Here is a 16,103-nt window from a genome sequence, read left to right as displayed (position 1 = left end):
TCTCTCAGACAAGCATGGCCGCCACAGCCGAGCTGCCACATGGTGTGGTGGGGCGGGGGCTGGCACCAACACAGTAAAAAAAAAAATCTTGGCTTCTCCTCCTATATCCTGTGGAGGGAAGAAGCCACCACCCCATGCTGGGGCTATTTTTTCATGGGTAGATGTGATTGCCATGCTGATAATAAAGAAATAAATTCAAAATGGGCCCAGGTGCCCACTTCAGTTTCCTGTGTTTCCTGGTGCCAAATTCAAATTTGCAGGCTTCCTATTATCTACTTTCTGAGCACGTGGACAGCAGTGGATATGGAAGTGGCCAGAGCAGACAACTGTGGGGCATTGTGGGATACGTATGGGACACCTCTGGTAGCCACTAAAGTCGATTTAAATAAATGGAGTTTCCACACTATCATTAATTCAACCTTTTAAATTTGAACTTGATGCTACATTGACTTCCTTAGTGGGTGAAATAATATTGACCTTTAGTGCTCCCTAAAATTGACCTTATGGCATTCATAGTGAAGACAGTGACACCGTAAAATCGAGCTAACTGCCTTAAAATTGACTTTATGCCTAAGCCTATCAGAATACACTGGAGCATTTTGAAACAAGTTGACTTTCCACTCTGGCTATTTTAGACCCCCTCTTTAGATAATTATCTGTTCAGGCCCCCACGTCTTTTTTTTTTTTCAAAGTCATTGAGCTTCCCTCAATATTTCCTCATCGTGTAAACTTTACCTTCATCCTTTGTTCCTAGATGTAGATATCGACACAGGCATATTTAAATTAACATTGTCTGCTTCAACCCTGATTACCAATCTATCCAGGTTTCTCTTCATTATTTATGATCCCCCCAATTTTTGTGTCACCTGAAAACGGCAGCATTATTCTGGCATGAGAAGGGTTGGCAGCTTAATTGCTGACACATAGAAAGCTGGGAATCTGCAAGAAATTGAGTAGCCAGATACAAACAACCAAACCAGACAAGGGAACTAACAGAACTGTAGGTCTGTAGTTCGAAAGACCAAGACCCTTGAACCCTTCATGCCCATCCTTCTGAGCATAGTCATAGGCCAGCATAACAATACCTGTTTCCATGCAAGAATCCTGTCATTTTTCCTGCGGCTCTAGCACATGGCAGCTACATTTATCTCTGTTCTTTCATGTCCCAGGGTCCCCCTCTCTCCTTACAAAATTCTCAAATAGTGAGTTATTCCTGGGTGGCTGTCCTTGAAGCACCACACAATAGGTATGCCCACATTTACACAACTGCCCGATTCCGAAATGAGTTATTTCAAAATGGCTGTTTCAAAATAACTTATTTCAGAATAACGCGTCCGCACTCGAAAGCTGTTTAGAAATTCCATTTTGCCCCCACCTCATCCAGATGGTGCAATAAACAGATGTTGTGATTTGAAAATGAACAGGTCATTATTTAAAAGGGGGAAGGGTCAAAATAACTGGGGAGGGTGTGTGGAGGGCTGCAATGGGGGGGTGGGGCAGGGAGGATCAGTGCTTGGGCTGTGTGGGGTACTGTCCCCCGTGGGTTACATAACCTTAGAGTCCCTGGTGTCAGGGGAGGATATTGAGGGGGAAGCAGAAGGACGAGAGTGAGGGGGGGGAGTGATGGTGGGTGAGGGGCAAGGGTTGCACCATGGCCCAGATAAAGGTGATAACTTCCAGAAGCAGGACTGATGCATGCACCACATGAGCTTCCTGTGCCCTGACACTCCACAGGCAGAGTTGCAGGTCTTCCCATGTTCACTCCCACGGGATCTGGTTCATGGCCCAGATCTCCTCAAGATGGAGGCTGGAGAGTTCCTCCATGCTCCAGGCAGGCCAGTAATATAGCCGGGTCCGGGAGGCACTTCTGAGGGCTGTTGGGCACCCCACCTTGCAGCTGACCAGCCTGTGGGAAACAAAAATGGAAGTATAGTCATACCAGGGAGCACAGTTCCTGAAGCCCAGTCCCCATCCAGGACCAAAGAGTGACATTTCTTAGCTGTGTTGAAATAATGTGAGTTAGCGTAGACAAGATGTTAGTTATTTCAGAATAGCTTCTGCTATTTCAATGTAACAGTGTAGTGTAGACATAGCCTATGGGTATAACAAGAGCAGCACTGCAGTTGGGACATTATGGTTTTTGGCACCTTCTGATGGTCCCCGAGATCATTGCTTGATGATCAACTGGCTGGTCAATTCCTCGATGAAGATTTCATTTGTCATGAGCTATGTTCAAAAGGCAAAACAATGTTAGGCTTATTGTTGTAAACTCATAATGGTATGAGCACAATGTGTTTTATGATTCCACTCTCTGGGAACCCATATTGTGTCATGATATTACATTCACTTTGTATAGTCAGCATGCTCCTGAAAGTCACCCATCTAACAGTGAAACACATTTTTGATCCCTGCGTTGTGGCAGCATTCCCACACCTGGTGCAGATTACACTACAATGCACTCAGAAGAAAATCCATGATCAATTGCTAGGCTGAATGGTCTGTAAGATTCAGTTTGTCCTGGAAAAAAGGGGCCATGGTATCAGTGAATCATTTTTCATGCCTAGGAAAGGCTCTCAAGCTGTAGTCTCCAGGGTTTATCTTCTGCTTGTTTCTATGCTAACAAAGCCAAGGGAATTGCCTGGGACTGCAGGTCAATCTATGAATCCAGAGAGACTGCAGGTGAATTATAAAGGTTGCCATCCAGTACACCAAGTGTCAGACATGTGAGACTCATACTCTGATTCTCAGGGCTCGGCCTTCCTGTCGGAGTAAGATTTCCTCTCTCTTTTGAGTGGGATTTCGGTGAGTTGCCTTTTTCTGCATTCCTGTTAGTTTTAATGGCTTCGGAAGCATTCCAGAGCTCAAGTGCATAACCATCTAGGCAGGAACTCACCAGCATGACAATTTGCACTGGCTAATGCTGTCAGAAACAACAAGGGATTTGTCTGGTTAAAACTGGAACTACTGATATAGTGGACATAATTTAGATGAATATTTGTTTTTAAGATCAGTTCCTTGTGTCATATGGTCAGGACATCAGACCCCAGCTGATAGGGTGAAGGGCAGCTCGGGACTCATCCTGGGCTAGGGAAAGAACAGAAAGAGCTAGGTAAGACAACAGGGTGTGATGGCAGGTAATTAAGGAGGGCCAGCTGACTCACTGCTAGAGTGCTCGAAGAGCTTAACAAGCAGTTGCAGGCAGGGAAGGGAGGAGAGAGAAAGAGAACAAGGTAGGGACATGGAGGAGTTGGAGAGAAGACAGATAAAGAGACCAAACCACAACCACAAGAGACGGCAGGGCAGGAGGGGAGAAGGAGTGACAATGAGAGAGTGCCTGGGCTCCAGGAAAAATAACCTTGCTGCAGAGTGTGGATACCATTCAGGACAGGGAACAAGCTAGTCTTTATTCCCCTCAGTCCCTATGTTCTTTGAACCCCAGTGGGCTCCCACTTCATAAGATAAAACTAAAAAGAGAATGCCCAAATATGCTCCTGCAGAATTTAAATCCACTTCTTGGCCATTGGAATGGTACACACTATATTGTGCAGAAAGTATCACAGCAGCTCAGAGAAGCAGAAATGGTTGGACAGGAATCAAGCAAGAGAATGGTCTTCTCCCCTCAGATAACCACGTCACAGTCTGAATTGGATTTCCCATTTGGCATGCACTGCCAACAATTTCCTGTCAGGTCAGTGTTTGCATGTGACTATAGACAAAAGTCAGGGACAGAGTCTAGAGCAACGTGGAAAATGTTTACCTGCACCATTTTTTACTCATGGACAATTATCTATGGCTATGAGTGCCGTAGGCAACCACAGAAACCTCCTGACATGCCAATCAGCAACCCTCCCACAGGACACTGAAATGGAACATACTAGTTAGATCTAAGAATGGGCTTGCCCAAAATATTGTGTTTTCAGAAGTGAAATACATGTAATGAGTGCTTGTAGGGAAGATTGATGTAGTGTTTGTATATGGGACAAAGTAAAATTTGATTTAAAACTCAACAAGTTAGACATTTGCTTATGTGTTAGAAACAACCAATTCAACTAGGGCAAACAAGGATTTTGCTTATAGCCGCCACAAAGGGCCCTGATAGTAAATGGTAAGTTTTCAGAATGGAGACAGGTAACTAGTGGTATCCCCCAAGGGTCTGTACCAGGACCAATCCCATTCAACCTCTCTATAAATGATCTGGTAGGTAGGTAGGTAGTCTGTTGTGTCCAGCAATGATGTCTTGAGCTTGCACAGGCTTATTGGTTGTGGACTCACATGTGGCTGAGGAGTCCAAGCTTTGAACGGCGCGGGCGTTCACAGTGGGGGCAAGGGAAATGTCTTGGCTCTGTTGGTGTGGCTGCTGCTGTTGCTTTCTTCCTCTCATGAGCATCAATGAGGCGTACACGTCACTGCTCTTCTATGTTGTCATACATGTGTCATACGAGAGCACACCAGCCTGTACAGTCTTTTGCATGCTGCTCTAGCTGATCTGGTTTTAAACCAGCATGAGCAATGTTGGCCTTCATGCAATCTTTATACTTCTTGAGAGGCCGACCTTGATTCCTTTTGCCCTGGGAGAGTTCACTGTAGAGGAGTTGCTTAGGGATTCTCGACTCCTGCATTTGTATGACATGCACTGTCCAGCAAAGCTGGGCTTTCAGAATCATGGCTTTGGTCATCGAATGTGCAGTACTGACCTCAGTCTGCATGTGCTGAAGTGCTCCAGAAGTGGGGTAAGCAGGAAAGTGATAAAATTTTTTGATGGTACTAAACTGTTCAAAATAGTTAAACCCAAAGCAGACTGTGAAGAATTGAAAAAGGATCTCACAAAACTGAGTGATTGGGCAACAAAATGGCAAATGAAATATAATGATGATAAATGTAAAGTATTGCACACTGGAAAAAGAATCCAAGCTATACACAGAAAATGAAGGGGACTAATTTAGTTATAAGTACTCAAGAAAGAGATCTTGAGTCATTGAAGATGACCACTGCAGCAGTCAAGAAGGCAAACAGAATGCTAGGAATCAGTGAAAAAGGGGTAGAGTATTAGACTATACTATGAGTATATACTTATAAGTATATTGCCTCTATATAAATCCCTGGTATGCCCACATTTGAATATTGCATACAGGTGTGATCACCTCTTCTCAAAAGAAGATACAGTGGCATAGAAAAAGGTTCAGAAAAGGTCAGGAAAAAGATTAAGGGTTTGGAACAAGTGCCATACGAAGTAAAAATAAAAGGACTCAGATGTTTCAGCATAGAAAAGAGGAGACTAAGAGCAGATATGAAAAGGGTCTGTACAATCATGACTGCTGTGGAAAAGTGAATTAAGAAAAATTACTTACATGTTGCCATAACAAAGGAACTAGGGGACAGCAAATTAAATTCATGGGTAGCAGGTTTCAAACTAATAAACGGAAGTTTTTCTTCACACAGCGCCCAGTGCGCTTGTTGAACTCCTGGGAAGTGGAGATTCTGAAGACCAAGACTTTCTGGGCATTTATAAAAGAACAAGATACATTGGTGGAGGTTAGGTCCACCAGTGGCTATTAGCCAGGATGGGTAGGAATTGAATCCCTAGCTTCTGCTTGGGAGAGGCTGGAATGGATGTCAGGAGAGGACTCACTCAGTGACTACATGTTCTGTTCACTCCCTCTGGGGCATCCAACCATAGTCTCTGTGAGAAGATGGGTTAGGCGGCCGGATGGACTTCTGGTCTTACCCAATATGGCCATTCTTATGTTCTTTGTTAGTTCAAAACCAGAGCCAGGACCTTTTCCGCTGATGAAATCATCTGGGGAGTCTCTGGGTCTCCTTGCTTTGGCAAGCCACAGAACTGCAGCCTGGGTACCCAAACCATTATTCAGTTTCTTTGCCATTGTAGTTTTTCTTGTGTCATAACACTGATAGAAAAAAACATTGATCTTTGTGTGAAACTGCACCCCATATTGTGCAAAGCAGAAATAATATTGTATAATTGTATGGTGACAGAACAATTATGAGACATTCATGCAAGATGTGTGGTGTAAGACATCACTGAGAAAGTTATTATTTTATGAATATGATTGTCCTATTTAGTTTTATGTTTCATTTTGTTATATGTTGTTTTGAATACGTATTTCCCAAATGTAGATAGGTAACACCAAATAGGCGAGATGCTTTTAGTTTAGACAGCTGGTTGCAAAGGCCCTAATCAGAGCACTGGGGAAAAAATAGGCCTGAGAAGAAACTTATCTTTCATCCGGTGAGGTTTCCTGTGAATGCTCTGCACAGCCCACGAATAATGGATGCTATGACTCAACAAGTGTAGGTGACTCCATGTAACTCTGGACTCCATCGTGGGGAGACTGTATTTTTCCTTCAGACTGATCTGGAAACCAGGTTTTGAAACAAAGGGTTCCCACTCTATGCTAAACCTATTTGAGAGAGGAATGATATCACTGGTCACCCATCATTCCCCAAGCAAGAGGAATCCTAACTAGCCTCTGTGTTGTAACTTGAGACAGCCATGGTTTCAATAGTAAATGTGCATAATGGTTTAATCTAAATACAGTGTGCCTTTAAAAGAACCATCCGCAGAGAAAATCCCACCTTGATTACCACAAGTGTGCGCTCTTTCCACCACCTTGATGGAGGGGCTAGGTGCGTAATTACTGCTGCTATTTGCAAATGTTGCCACCTCACTGCTCACCCATTTTTCATGATTCTTAATATTAATAAAATATTTATTTTTTATACAGCCTGTAATCTCCCTCAATGTTCTTCTGTCCCTCCGCAGGCACCTTGAACACTTCTGAGACCAACCGACACATCCCACACCACATGGCAGTTTTCAACCTCACTCACTCTGACCCTTCAGTGTTCATCCTAATGGGCATCCCTGGCCTGGAGGCTGCCCATGTCTGGATTTCCATCCCTTTCTCAATGTTCTACGTTATCGGACTATTGGGAAATGTCATGCTTCTTTTCACAGTGGGCAAAGAGCAGACCCTGCACAAGCCGATGTACCTGCTGCTCTGCATGCTGGCGCTCACAGACATTGGCACACCTACCTTTGTTGTGCCGAAGGCACTGTGTATATTTTGGTTCGGTCTGAAAGGCATTACTGTGGGTGGCTGCCTCACCCAGATGTTCTTCCTTCATGCAGTTTCCCTCATGCATTCAGCTGTTCTTGTGACAATGGCCTTTGATCGCTATGTTGCCATATGTGACCCGCTGAGATACAGCACCATCCTCACCAACACAGGAATAGCAAAGTTAGTGCTTGCAGGTTTGATAAGAGCGGTACTTTTTATTCTGCCCCTTCCTCTGCTCCTGAGCAGGCAGCCATTCTGTTCCAACCGCTTTATCCCCCACACACAATGTGAGCACATAGCTGTGGTGAAGATGTCTTGTGGGGATATTTCAGCAAACAAGACATATGGCTTGGTTCTTTTGTTCATAGTCAATACTTTAGATTTAACCCTTATTGCTCTGTCTTATAGCCTCATCATCAGGGCTGTCCTCAGGATCTCTTCTAAAGAAGCTCACCAAAAAACCCTCAGTACTTGCACAGCCCATGTATGTGTGATGCTGATGTATTATACCCCCAGCCTCTTTTCCAACCTAACACACCGGTTTGGTCAGGGCATCGCACCCCAAGTTCACATCATCCTGGCTGACCTTTATCTCCTTGTCCCTCCCATGCTCAACCCTATCATTTATGGCGTTAAAACCAAAGAGCTTCGTGACAAAATGGGTAAATACACCTGCACATGGTGATTGCCTGGGGCTACCGACTTTAAACATTCGTTAGAAGAGGGGGAAGTTATAGCTCCTCTTTATTCCAGGGTGATTTGTTTCAGCTTCACTGAACTCAGAAATGTCAAACTTCACAGTATGAAAAGTTTCTCAGACCTAAAATCTTATCACTCCGTCACTAAGCATTGGTGTGTCTGTTGCTGTCTGCCCTCTCTCCCAGCATCACCTGATGTTTTTCATGTTCATTCCTCAGCCCCCAAATCCATAAACCCTGTCAATTGTCTGTCAATGACTCGAAGGCTATCAGAATATACTGCATAATTCTGAAGCAAGGTGAATTTCCCCTTTGGTTATTTGGGAGCCCCTGCTTAGATATCCCTGCTGCACCCCCAGTCTTTTTCAGTGTCATTGTGCTTCCTGAGATAAAACCCCATCATGCAAGTTTTACCTACATCCTTTGTTCCTAGGTATAGATATCTGCACATCTATGTTACTATACACATATTCTGCTTCAAACCAGATTACCAACTAATCCAGATTTCTCGGCGTCAGTGAACTCTCCTCTTCTTTATTTACAACCCATCTTTCTCATTACATAATGTGCAAATTTCTCAGATTGTGCATTATTCATGTGTAGCTGTCTTTGAATCTCCACACATTGTGTGAGCGTGTAACAAGAGCAGCAGCGTGGGTGTCCGCCTGGGAATTTGCAGCTTGTGAGGTTTGCCACCAGCGAGACACTCTCACACTTTCACTGCTCTCCCGCTAGCTAAGGGAGTAGGTGTGACAGGAGGCACCTCACCTACTGCGGAGGAAAAGCTCTAGGGAATCAGCTGTCAGTGGATCCTCCATGTGGCAGCAGTATTTATCTTGGCCCTCAAATGTCCCAGGGTTCCCTTCTCTCTTGTGTTGTGAAAACACTTCTCAGCTTGAGAGTTGTTCATGTGTAGCACTCTGAGCATGTGTGCACAAGCAGAAATCAAACAGGTGCCTTCCTTGGAATTTGCCAAGAGTGTGTGAAAGTTCTCACGGCTGAGACAGTTGCCTGTTACCCCCTCGCTAAGGGAGCAAGTCTGAGGGGAGGCACCTCGCTCCAAAAAGAGGAAGAGTTTGGGGGAGCATTTTGGGAGCAAGGGATGACTGTGGATCATGGAGAAGACACCAGCCTGCTTCTGGAATTGGGGCAGGCTGGGATGGAAAAGGAGAGAATGGACAGGGGATTCGAGTGTGCTGGGAGATGGAACCAACTGAGCTAAAAAGATCAAGGGTTTTTCCACAAGTGAATTGCTGGAAAGTTACTTAACTTAGAAACAAAACTAAGTACAGATTTTGAGACAGGTTGTAGTTCTGTGGCTTAGAAGGGCAAAAAGACCCTGATCCTGTCTCATGACGCTCAGAGCCAGGAAAGGTCTCAGCTCTGGCCTTGGATGAAAAGTCACAAAGAAAATTTGATTTTCAAAAGCCTCCCCCCCATGCCCACGTTTGTCTCCATGGTGCTCTTCTCTGTCCCTGTGCCACTGCTGCTTGTCTGAACAACCCCTCAAACAGTTGTTCATTGGACTACCCCAGCAGGGGAGAGCCCTTGGAAAGAGATGGTCCCAGCAGTCTGGGCCATAGTACAGCAAGGGGTAATTGTCGACTGAGGAAAAATGGACAATTTCCTCACAAGATGAAGCCACCTACAGACCCTTCGTGCTGCCTTACACAGAAGCTTTGGAGCATTAGCAGCAAGGCGATACAAAGTTTATCATATCTGACCTTTCAAAACAGAGGACACCCCTGAGAGTGGAAACTCTCTGAGTGCCTGGTACTGGTGAATCATTACACCACTCCTGGGGTAGGCTCTCAATATGTAGATCCCCAGGGTCCATTTTTCTATTCTTCCAACTAATTGTGGAACAGAGGGATTTGTCTGGGTGTTCTGGCCAATTAGAAAGCCTGCAGGGACTTTATACGAGAATCATAAATGTAACTGTCCAGCACTGTGAGTGTCAGATGTGTGAGATTCACAGCCTGATTCTCCAAGCTCTGCCCTCCTGTTGCTGTGAGGAAATTTCCTCTCTCTGGTGAGCAGGATTTTGGTGAGTTGCCACTTTCTGTACTAAAGTTAGTGCTGAGAGCTCAGGATGGGTTCGGGGGTTCAAGTCAAGAATGAAGGCAGGGATTCACTAACGCAGAGTTCAGCTGCTTAGAAATGACAGAAACACCAAGGGGATTACCTGGTTAAACCTGGAACTACAAATGTACAGAAATTGTTTATGATTGGTTCCTTGTCTCTTACGGTGACCTTCTCTCTGACTCAGTAGCTACTTTTGGGGGTCTGTGTGGTTTTCCCTCGGCTTCACTCCTATTTTCCATATCAGCAATTTCACTATCCTGTTACAAATGTCAGCCCAAGCCTCTGCAGTGGGTAACAGAGCTACTGGAGAGTTCACAACACAGAAAGGTCACACTCTGGCCAGAAACTGCTCTCACAGTCTGCCTTCAGTGGGTCACTCCACACTGACGCTAGGATCCAAAGCTGTGATTTTCACAGCCCAGAGCTGCAAGTTAAACACTGAAGATGAAATCTTGGTCCTATTGAGATCAAAGGCAAAACTCTGAACACGTCCAAGAGTTCAGCCCACGTCCACAAGCAGGGACATACATCAGTGGCATGATTTGCACCTGCCATGGGCCTACAGCATTTTCAAATGGACTCATCCAACAGTTTCTAGGAGAGGTGAGTTCATTTGGACCATAGAAGAACTGAGAGGAGAGTTGTGGAAATCTCACAGGTTTAAAAATTCAAAAGGATTAGGGTAAAAATTTCTTCGGGGGGGTCTGATCCCTCTGCGCCCTGTCTCTCTGGTTCTGAAGAGGTCGAGAAGCTCCAAAAAGCAGTAAAAATAACATCAGGTTTCTGGCTTAGAGGAAAATTGGCAGTGTTGGCAATCTCACTGGGGGAGGTCCAGGAACACACAGTGTGCGTGGACTGGTGGGAACACGAGCAGTGTGCCGTTCACAATGACAAAGAGCCCTGAAACTGGGTGAAGTAGACCACTGGCATCCTGCCTAATGCACAGAGAGCTGAAGCGTAATGAGGCCTCCTGAGTCGGGGGGGTGGTGGAGTGGCTCAGACTGTAATGTAACATGGATCATACCATAGATGTCTGTCTCTAACATCTTTCCCACCTCTGTACTATCCCTCCTGCATGAACAACCTCACTACAAACTTGTGGCAACATTAGCAATTACCAGCACAGACAAGCATCCTCAGGACAGTCTGTCTGGGTTTCCCATGGGCTGCAACAGGTGAAAACATGATGCCATTTTGAGGAAGAGTTACTCACACTGGCTGCTTTTTCAGTTGCCATGTCCTCTCTCGCTCCCAGCAGGTCTGTCCCTCCCTCATTCCTGTCACAGGCTGAGCTGCTGCTGGGGTTGTCCTCAACTCTGAGGTGCCACACGGGGGCTGGGGGTTAGGCTAAAGGGACTGTCTCCTCCCATGAAGTTTAACCCCCTGAACTTCAGCCACTGCTACCTCCGACACAGTTCTTCGCTGCAACAGAGCTTGTGCTGCTCACAGGTTTGACTTTGAGGCAGGGAGCTCTTTTTTTATAAACAGAGGGAGGTAGGATGACGAAGATAACAAAAGGTTTCTACTTCAGATGATCGAAGGCTCCTTAGGTGGTCATGAAAATGAGCTTAACTGCAGAAGGGAAGCTTACAAGAAGTGGAAACTTGGACAGATGTCTTGGGAAGAGTAAGAATATGTTGCTCAAGCATGCAGGGGTGTGCTAAGAAGGCCAAAGCACAACTGTAGTGGCAGCTAGCATGGGATACGAAAGGGAATAGGAAAGGTTTCTATACCTATGTTAGCAATAAAAGGCTGGGAACTGGCTGACTAAGCAGCAGCTTGGCAGAAAATAACTTGGGGATTACAGTGGAAGAGAGGTTGGTTATGAGCCAACAGTGTGACCTTGTAGTGAAGAAGTCTCACAGTATTGCCAGAATATCAAGGGAGGTGATTATTGCCTTTTATTTGGCACTGGTGCGGCTGCATCTGGAGTATTGCATCCAGTTCTGCCCCGCACCCCCAGCATTACAGAAAGGATGTGGATGCCTGGGACAGGATCCAGCAGATGGCAGTAAAAATGATTAGGGGCTGGAGCACAAGATTAATGAGGAGAAGCTGATGGATTTTGACTTATTTAGTCTACAAAAAGGAAGTGAGAGCTGGGATTCTATAGCAGCCTTCAGCTTCCTGAAGGGTGGGGTAGGCGTGTTCCAAAGAGGATGGAGAGAGGCTGTTCTCAGTCGTGGCTGCTGGCAGAAAAAGGAGCACTGGTCTCAAGTTACAGGAGGGGTGGCATGGATTGGATAGTAGGAAAGACTATTTCACTAGGAGGGTGGTGAAGCACTGCAACGGGTTACCTGGAAGGGTGGTGGAATCTCCTTAGAATCACAGAATCCTAGGTCTGGAAGGGACCTCAGGAGGTCATCTAGTCCAGCCCCACAGACCTTCTTCCATCGAGGTCTTTAAATCCCAGCTTGACAGCATCCTGCCTGGGATGTTTGGAACAGTCCTGCTTTTAGATACTGCACTCTATGACCTCCTGAGGTCTCTTCCAACCCTATGATTCTAAAATATTGCCAGTTACTCCACTTACAAGATAGGAACCAAAGGGAAGGAATAAATAATGACGGATCCAGGTGTCTGTACTGGGACCAGCACTGTTCAACTTATTCATAAATTATCTTGAAAACAGCTTAAAACAGTGAGGTGGAAAAATTTGCAGAGAATACAATACCCCTCATCCCTGCATCCTTACGAAAAGGAGAGCGGTGTCTTTGTGTGTATGGCACTGGACCAGGAACCTGAAAATCTGGCTTGATTCCTGCCTCTGCCACAGACTTCCTGCATAGCTATGGGAAAATGACTTAATATGCATGGGCCTTTATTCCTAGTCCATTAAATTCCCAATACTCCCTGACTTCCACAGGCTGATTTACCTCTCTGCATTTGGCCTAATCCCCCACCCCCCTTATGCTCTTTATACCGATTCCTTGGAGTAAGGCCTGACTCTCACTCTGCATCTGTACAGCACCTAGCAAAACAGCTCTGCTCTCAGCTCAGGTTTCTAGGCACTATAGTATCACTAATGATGCAGGTTTGGAATTAAAAAAATGAATTGTTGTAACAATTAACAGAAGCAGGTGAGAACAGTTATACACATTTTCAGTAATGGGGAAACTATGGTTCAGAGAGGTAAAGGGAACTGCCCCGGTTCCCAGAGTACGTTGGCGGCGCTGCTGAGAGAAGAAAGCATCGTCCTGACTCTCAGTCCTGTGCTACCATCATACAGTCTCCATATTTCAGAAGAGGTTTTTTTTCTTGTATCCGTTGCATTTGGCTCACCAGAGCGAAGCCATAAAAAAACCTCACACATACTTAATGGCTACCTCTACACAAGTGAGTTTTGTTGAAAAAGCCAGGGCTCTTCCAAAAGCAGGAGATGTGCTCTTTCCATCTTACACTGGAAGAAGGTGGCACTTTTTTCCAGTGACTCTCTTCTGCTCTCAGATGAGGATGAGCACCTTTTTCCAAAAGATTCTTTTGGGAAAAAAAAATGTGTGTAGGTAACCCAGGAGCCTTTTCCTCATGGCCACGGATTTCTCGATTCATGGAGTTTCCTGGCGTGTTTATTCGAAAGAGTGGCTGGGGTGTGCTGCTCTCTATCGAAAAAGTAAATTAATTTTTCGATCCCCTTTTTTATGAGTGGTCACCATCTTTTGAAAGAAGCTGTTTCAGAAGCGATCTTCCAGTGGTACTTCCTTCAAAAGACCATTGTAGTGTAGACATAGGCAATAGGAATCTAGAGGAACTGTTGATTCAAAAGGGGATCCTGACCCCTGGAGCCACTGGGAGATTGGGAAGGACACACACACACACACACACACAAGAAAAAAGAACAACCAAAACCCAATTACTTACCACGTAAGAATGTTTCAGCTGAGTTGTATGTCTGGTTTTACATAAGATAAGTACATCCTATCATCCTATCACAAAGCATGAGAAGAGCTCCTATTCATATTACAGTTCCACCTTGGAGAACTAAATAAATGACAGTTAAAGTATCATTCACCTCAGGAATGTAACCAGCAGTTTGTGAGGGGTAAATATCGTCTACCCTGCAAAGTGCTTGCCCAGCTTGTGGAGCTCCACTGGAATTAGAAACACCTGACCTAGCTTGCAGGTGTCATTTTTAGCACGAGCTCTGTGTGTGTTATGAGAAAAGAGAATCACAACCGTGGTATAAGAGGTGAAGTTCTCCATCATCTGGGAACAGAGACAATCAGTAATTAGAAAAGGTGAATAATAATTTTAGCAACTGGTTTGCATTAATACCATTGATACTTGATGAATTAGACTTCAGAGCAAATCCTACCACTGTCCCTGGGGGTGTCACTCAAGTAGGCTGGAAGAGGAGGTAAAATAATTAACATTAGGTAAGCGGTCAGGCTCAAGAGGTGAGAGGAAATGGAGGGGACAAATCGAGATCTTGCATGCCCCAACCCAATAATAACTGGTTGCAACATGTCTGGTGCCTCCTGTCAAAGTTCACACCCCAGTGCTCACCTTCTTTCCTAGGATGTTGATTAAAAACAAAATATATTATGATAAATATTAATATAAATAAATGTGCTTGTTTCCATTCACAGATATCCTGAGCACTCCCGAACCTGATGGAGAAATGGAACATCTCCTGGAACCTTCCAACCACACCTCCTCCGGGCCTCCAACATTTATCCTAACCGGCATCCCGGGCCTAGAAGCTGCCCACCTTTGGATTTCCATCCCCTTTTCTATGTTCTACGTGATTGGCCTTTTGGGAAACGTCACAGTTATATCAGTTGTAGGCAAAGAAGAAACCCTGCACAAGCCAATGTACCTGCTGCTCTGCATGTTGGCAGTAACAGATCTTGGCACATCCACCTCCATCATGCCAAAGGCACTGTGTATCTTTTGGTTCAATCTGAAAGGCATTACTGTGGGTGGCTGCCTCACCCAGATGTTCTTCCTTCATTTGTTTTCTGTGATGCACTCATCTGTGCTCGTGACAATGGCCTTCGATCGCTACGTTGCCATATGTAACCCTCTGAGTTACGCCTCCATCCTCACCAATGCACAAATAGCTAAGCTAGGGCTAGTGGGTTTGCTAAGAGCTGTTCTCTTCATTCTGCCCATGCCCCTACTCCTGAGCAGTCAGCCCTTCTGTGCCAACTGCATTATCCCTCATACTTTCTGTGACAACATGGCAGTGGTAAAGATGTCATATGGGGATACCACAGTTAGCAGGATATATGGCTTAGTCATAACGATTGTAGTCAATGAGTTAGATCTAATTCTCATTGCGTTTTCATATGGCCTGATCATCAGGGCTCTTCTGAGGCTCTCCTCCAAGAAAGCCCACCAGAAAGCCCTCAACACCTGCACAGCCCACATCTGTGCGATACTGACATCTTATACTCCCTCACTCTTTTCCTCCTTAACACACCGGTTTGGTCAGGGCATTGCTCCACACGTTCACATCATTTTGGCTAACCTCTGTTTTCTCCTTCCCCCCATGCTCAACCCTATTATTTATGGGGTCAACACCAAAGAACTTCGTGACAAAGTGGGCAAATACATATGCAGAAGGTGAGTGACAGGGAACTTTAGTTTGAAAGCTGTATGTCAAGAGGGGGAAGAAAAATGTCTTTTTAAATAAAGATTGCTTCATTCCACTTTGGTTGAGTTCTGCCTTGTGGAAGTTCACAGTCAGAGAAGTCAGAAAACGAAAATTCTTATCACTCAGTCACCAAGCAGTTTTCTCTTTCTCATTCACTTCATTGTCTTCGACCATCACTTGATTTCTTTCAGCTCCCATTCTCCCACCTAGTGTCTCTGGGTCCTCCTGTGATTTCCAGGCCACTAGGAAATACAGCAGCTTTCTAATGAGAAGTGGCTCTTCATTAAACAAGCCCAGTTCTTTTTGTCTTCCTCATAGTTCATGTTCTCTAGACCTTTAATCATTCTTGTTACTCTTCTCTGGGTCTTCTCCAATTTCTCCACATCTTTCTTGAAATGTGGTGGCCAGAACTGGAAACAATACTCCAAATGAGGCTTAATCCGCACAGAGTAGAGTGGAAAAATGACATCAACTCTTCCCATTGTCAAAGATGTCAGATTAGATGTTGAGATTTCATGTAGGAATCTGTGAAACAGAGATTGCCTCCAAGCATTCAGGTGATTGAATTTTTTGTGGCACTAAGTTACCCTACTTGCATAACCTACATTTCCATATAACTCTTTGTTGCCTTGTTTTAGGGAGGCC

General features: G+C 45.0%; 2 protein-coding genes across 2 annotated transcripts; both read left to right on the top strand.

Annotated features, from left to right (window-relative positions):
- The first annotated feature begins 2,797 nt into the window (after positions 1-2,797).
- On the top strand, positions 2,798-15,431 carry LOC142022856 (olfactory receptor 52P1-like). Its single transcript, XM_075013162.1, has 2 exons — positions 2,798-2,802; positions 14,449-15,431. Exon 2 carries the CDS (start codon positions 14,481-14,483, stop codon positions 15,429-15,431), a length of 951 nt encoding a protein of 316 aa, XP_074869263.1. The 5' UTR covers positions 2,798-2,802; positions 14,449-14,480.
- On the top strand, positions 6,826-7,764 carry LOC142007650 (olfactory receptor 52P1-like). The gene has a single exon (XM_074984338.1). It carries the CDS (start codon positions 6,826-6,828, stop codon positions 7,762-7,764), a length of 939 nt encoding a protein of 312 aa, XP_074840439.1.
- Positions 15,432-16,103: the final 672 nt, after the last annotated feature.

This window comes from Carettochelys insculpta, chromosome 1, assembly GCF_033958435.1.
Source record: "Carettochelys insculpta isolate YL-2023 chromosome 1, ASM3395843v1, whole genome shotgun sequence".
In the NCBI taxonomy this organism is placed as follows: domain Eukaryota; kingdom Metazoa; phylum Chordata; order Testudines; family Carettochelyidae; genus Carettochelys; species Carettochelys insculpta.
This window is presented reverse-complemented; position numbering and strand designations above follow the sequence as displayed.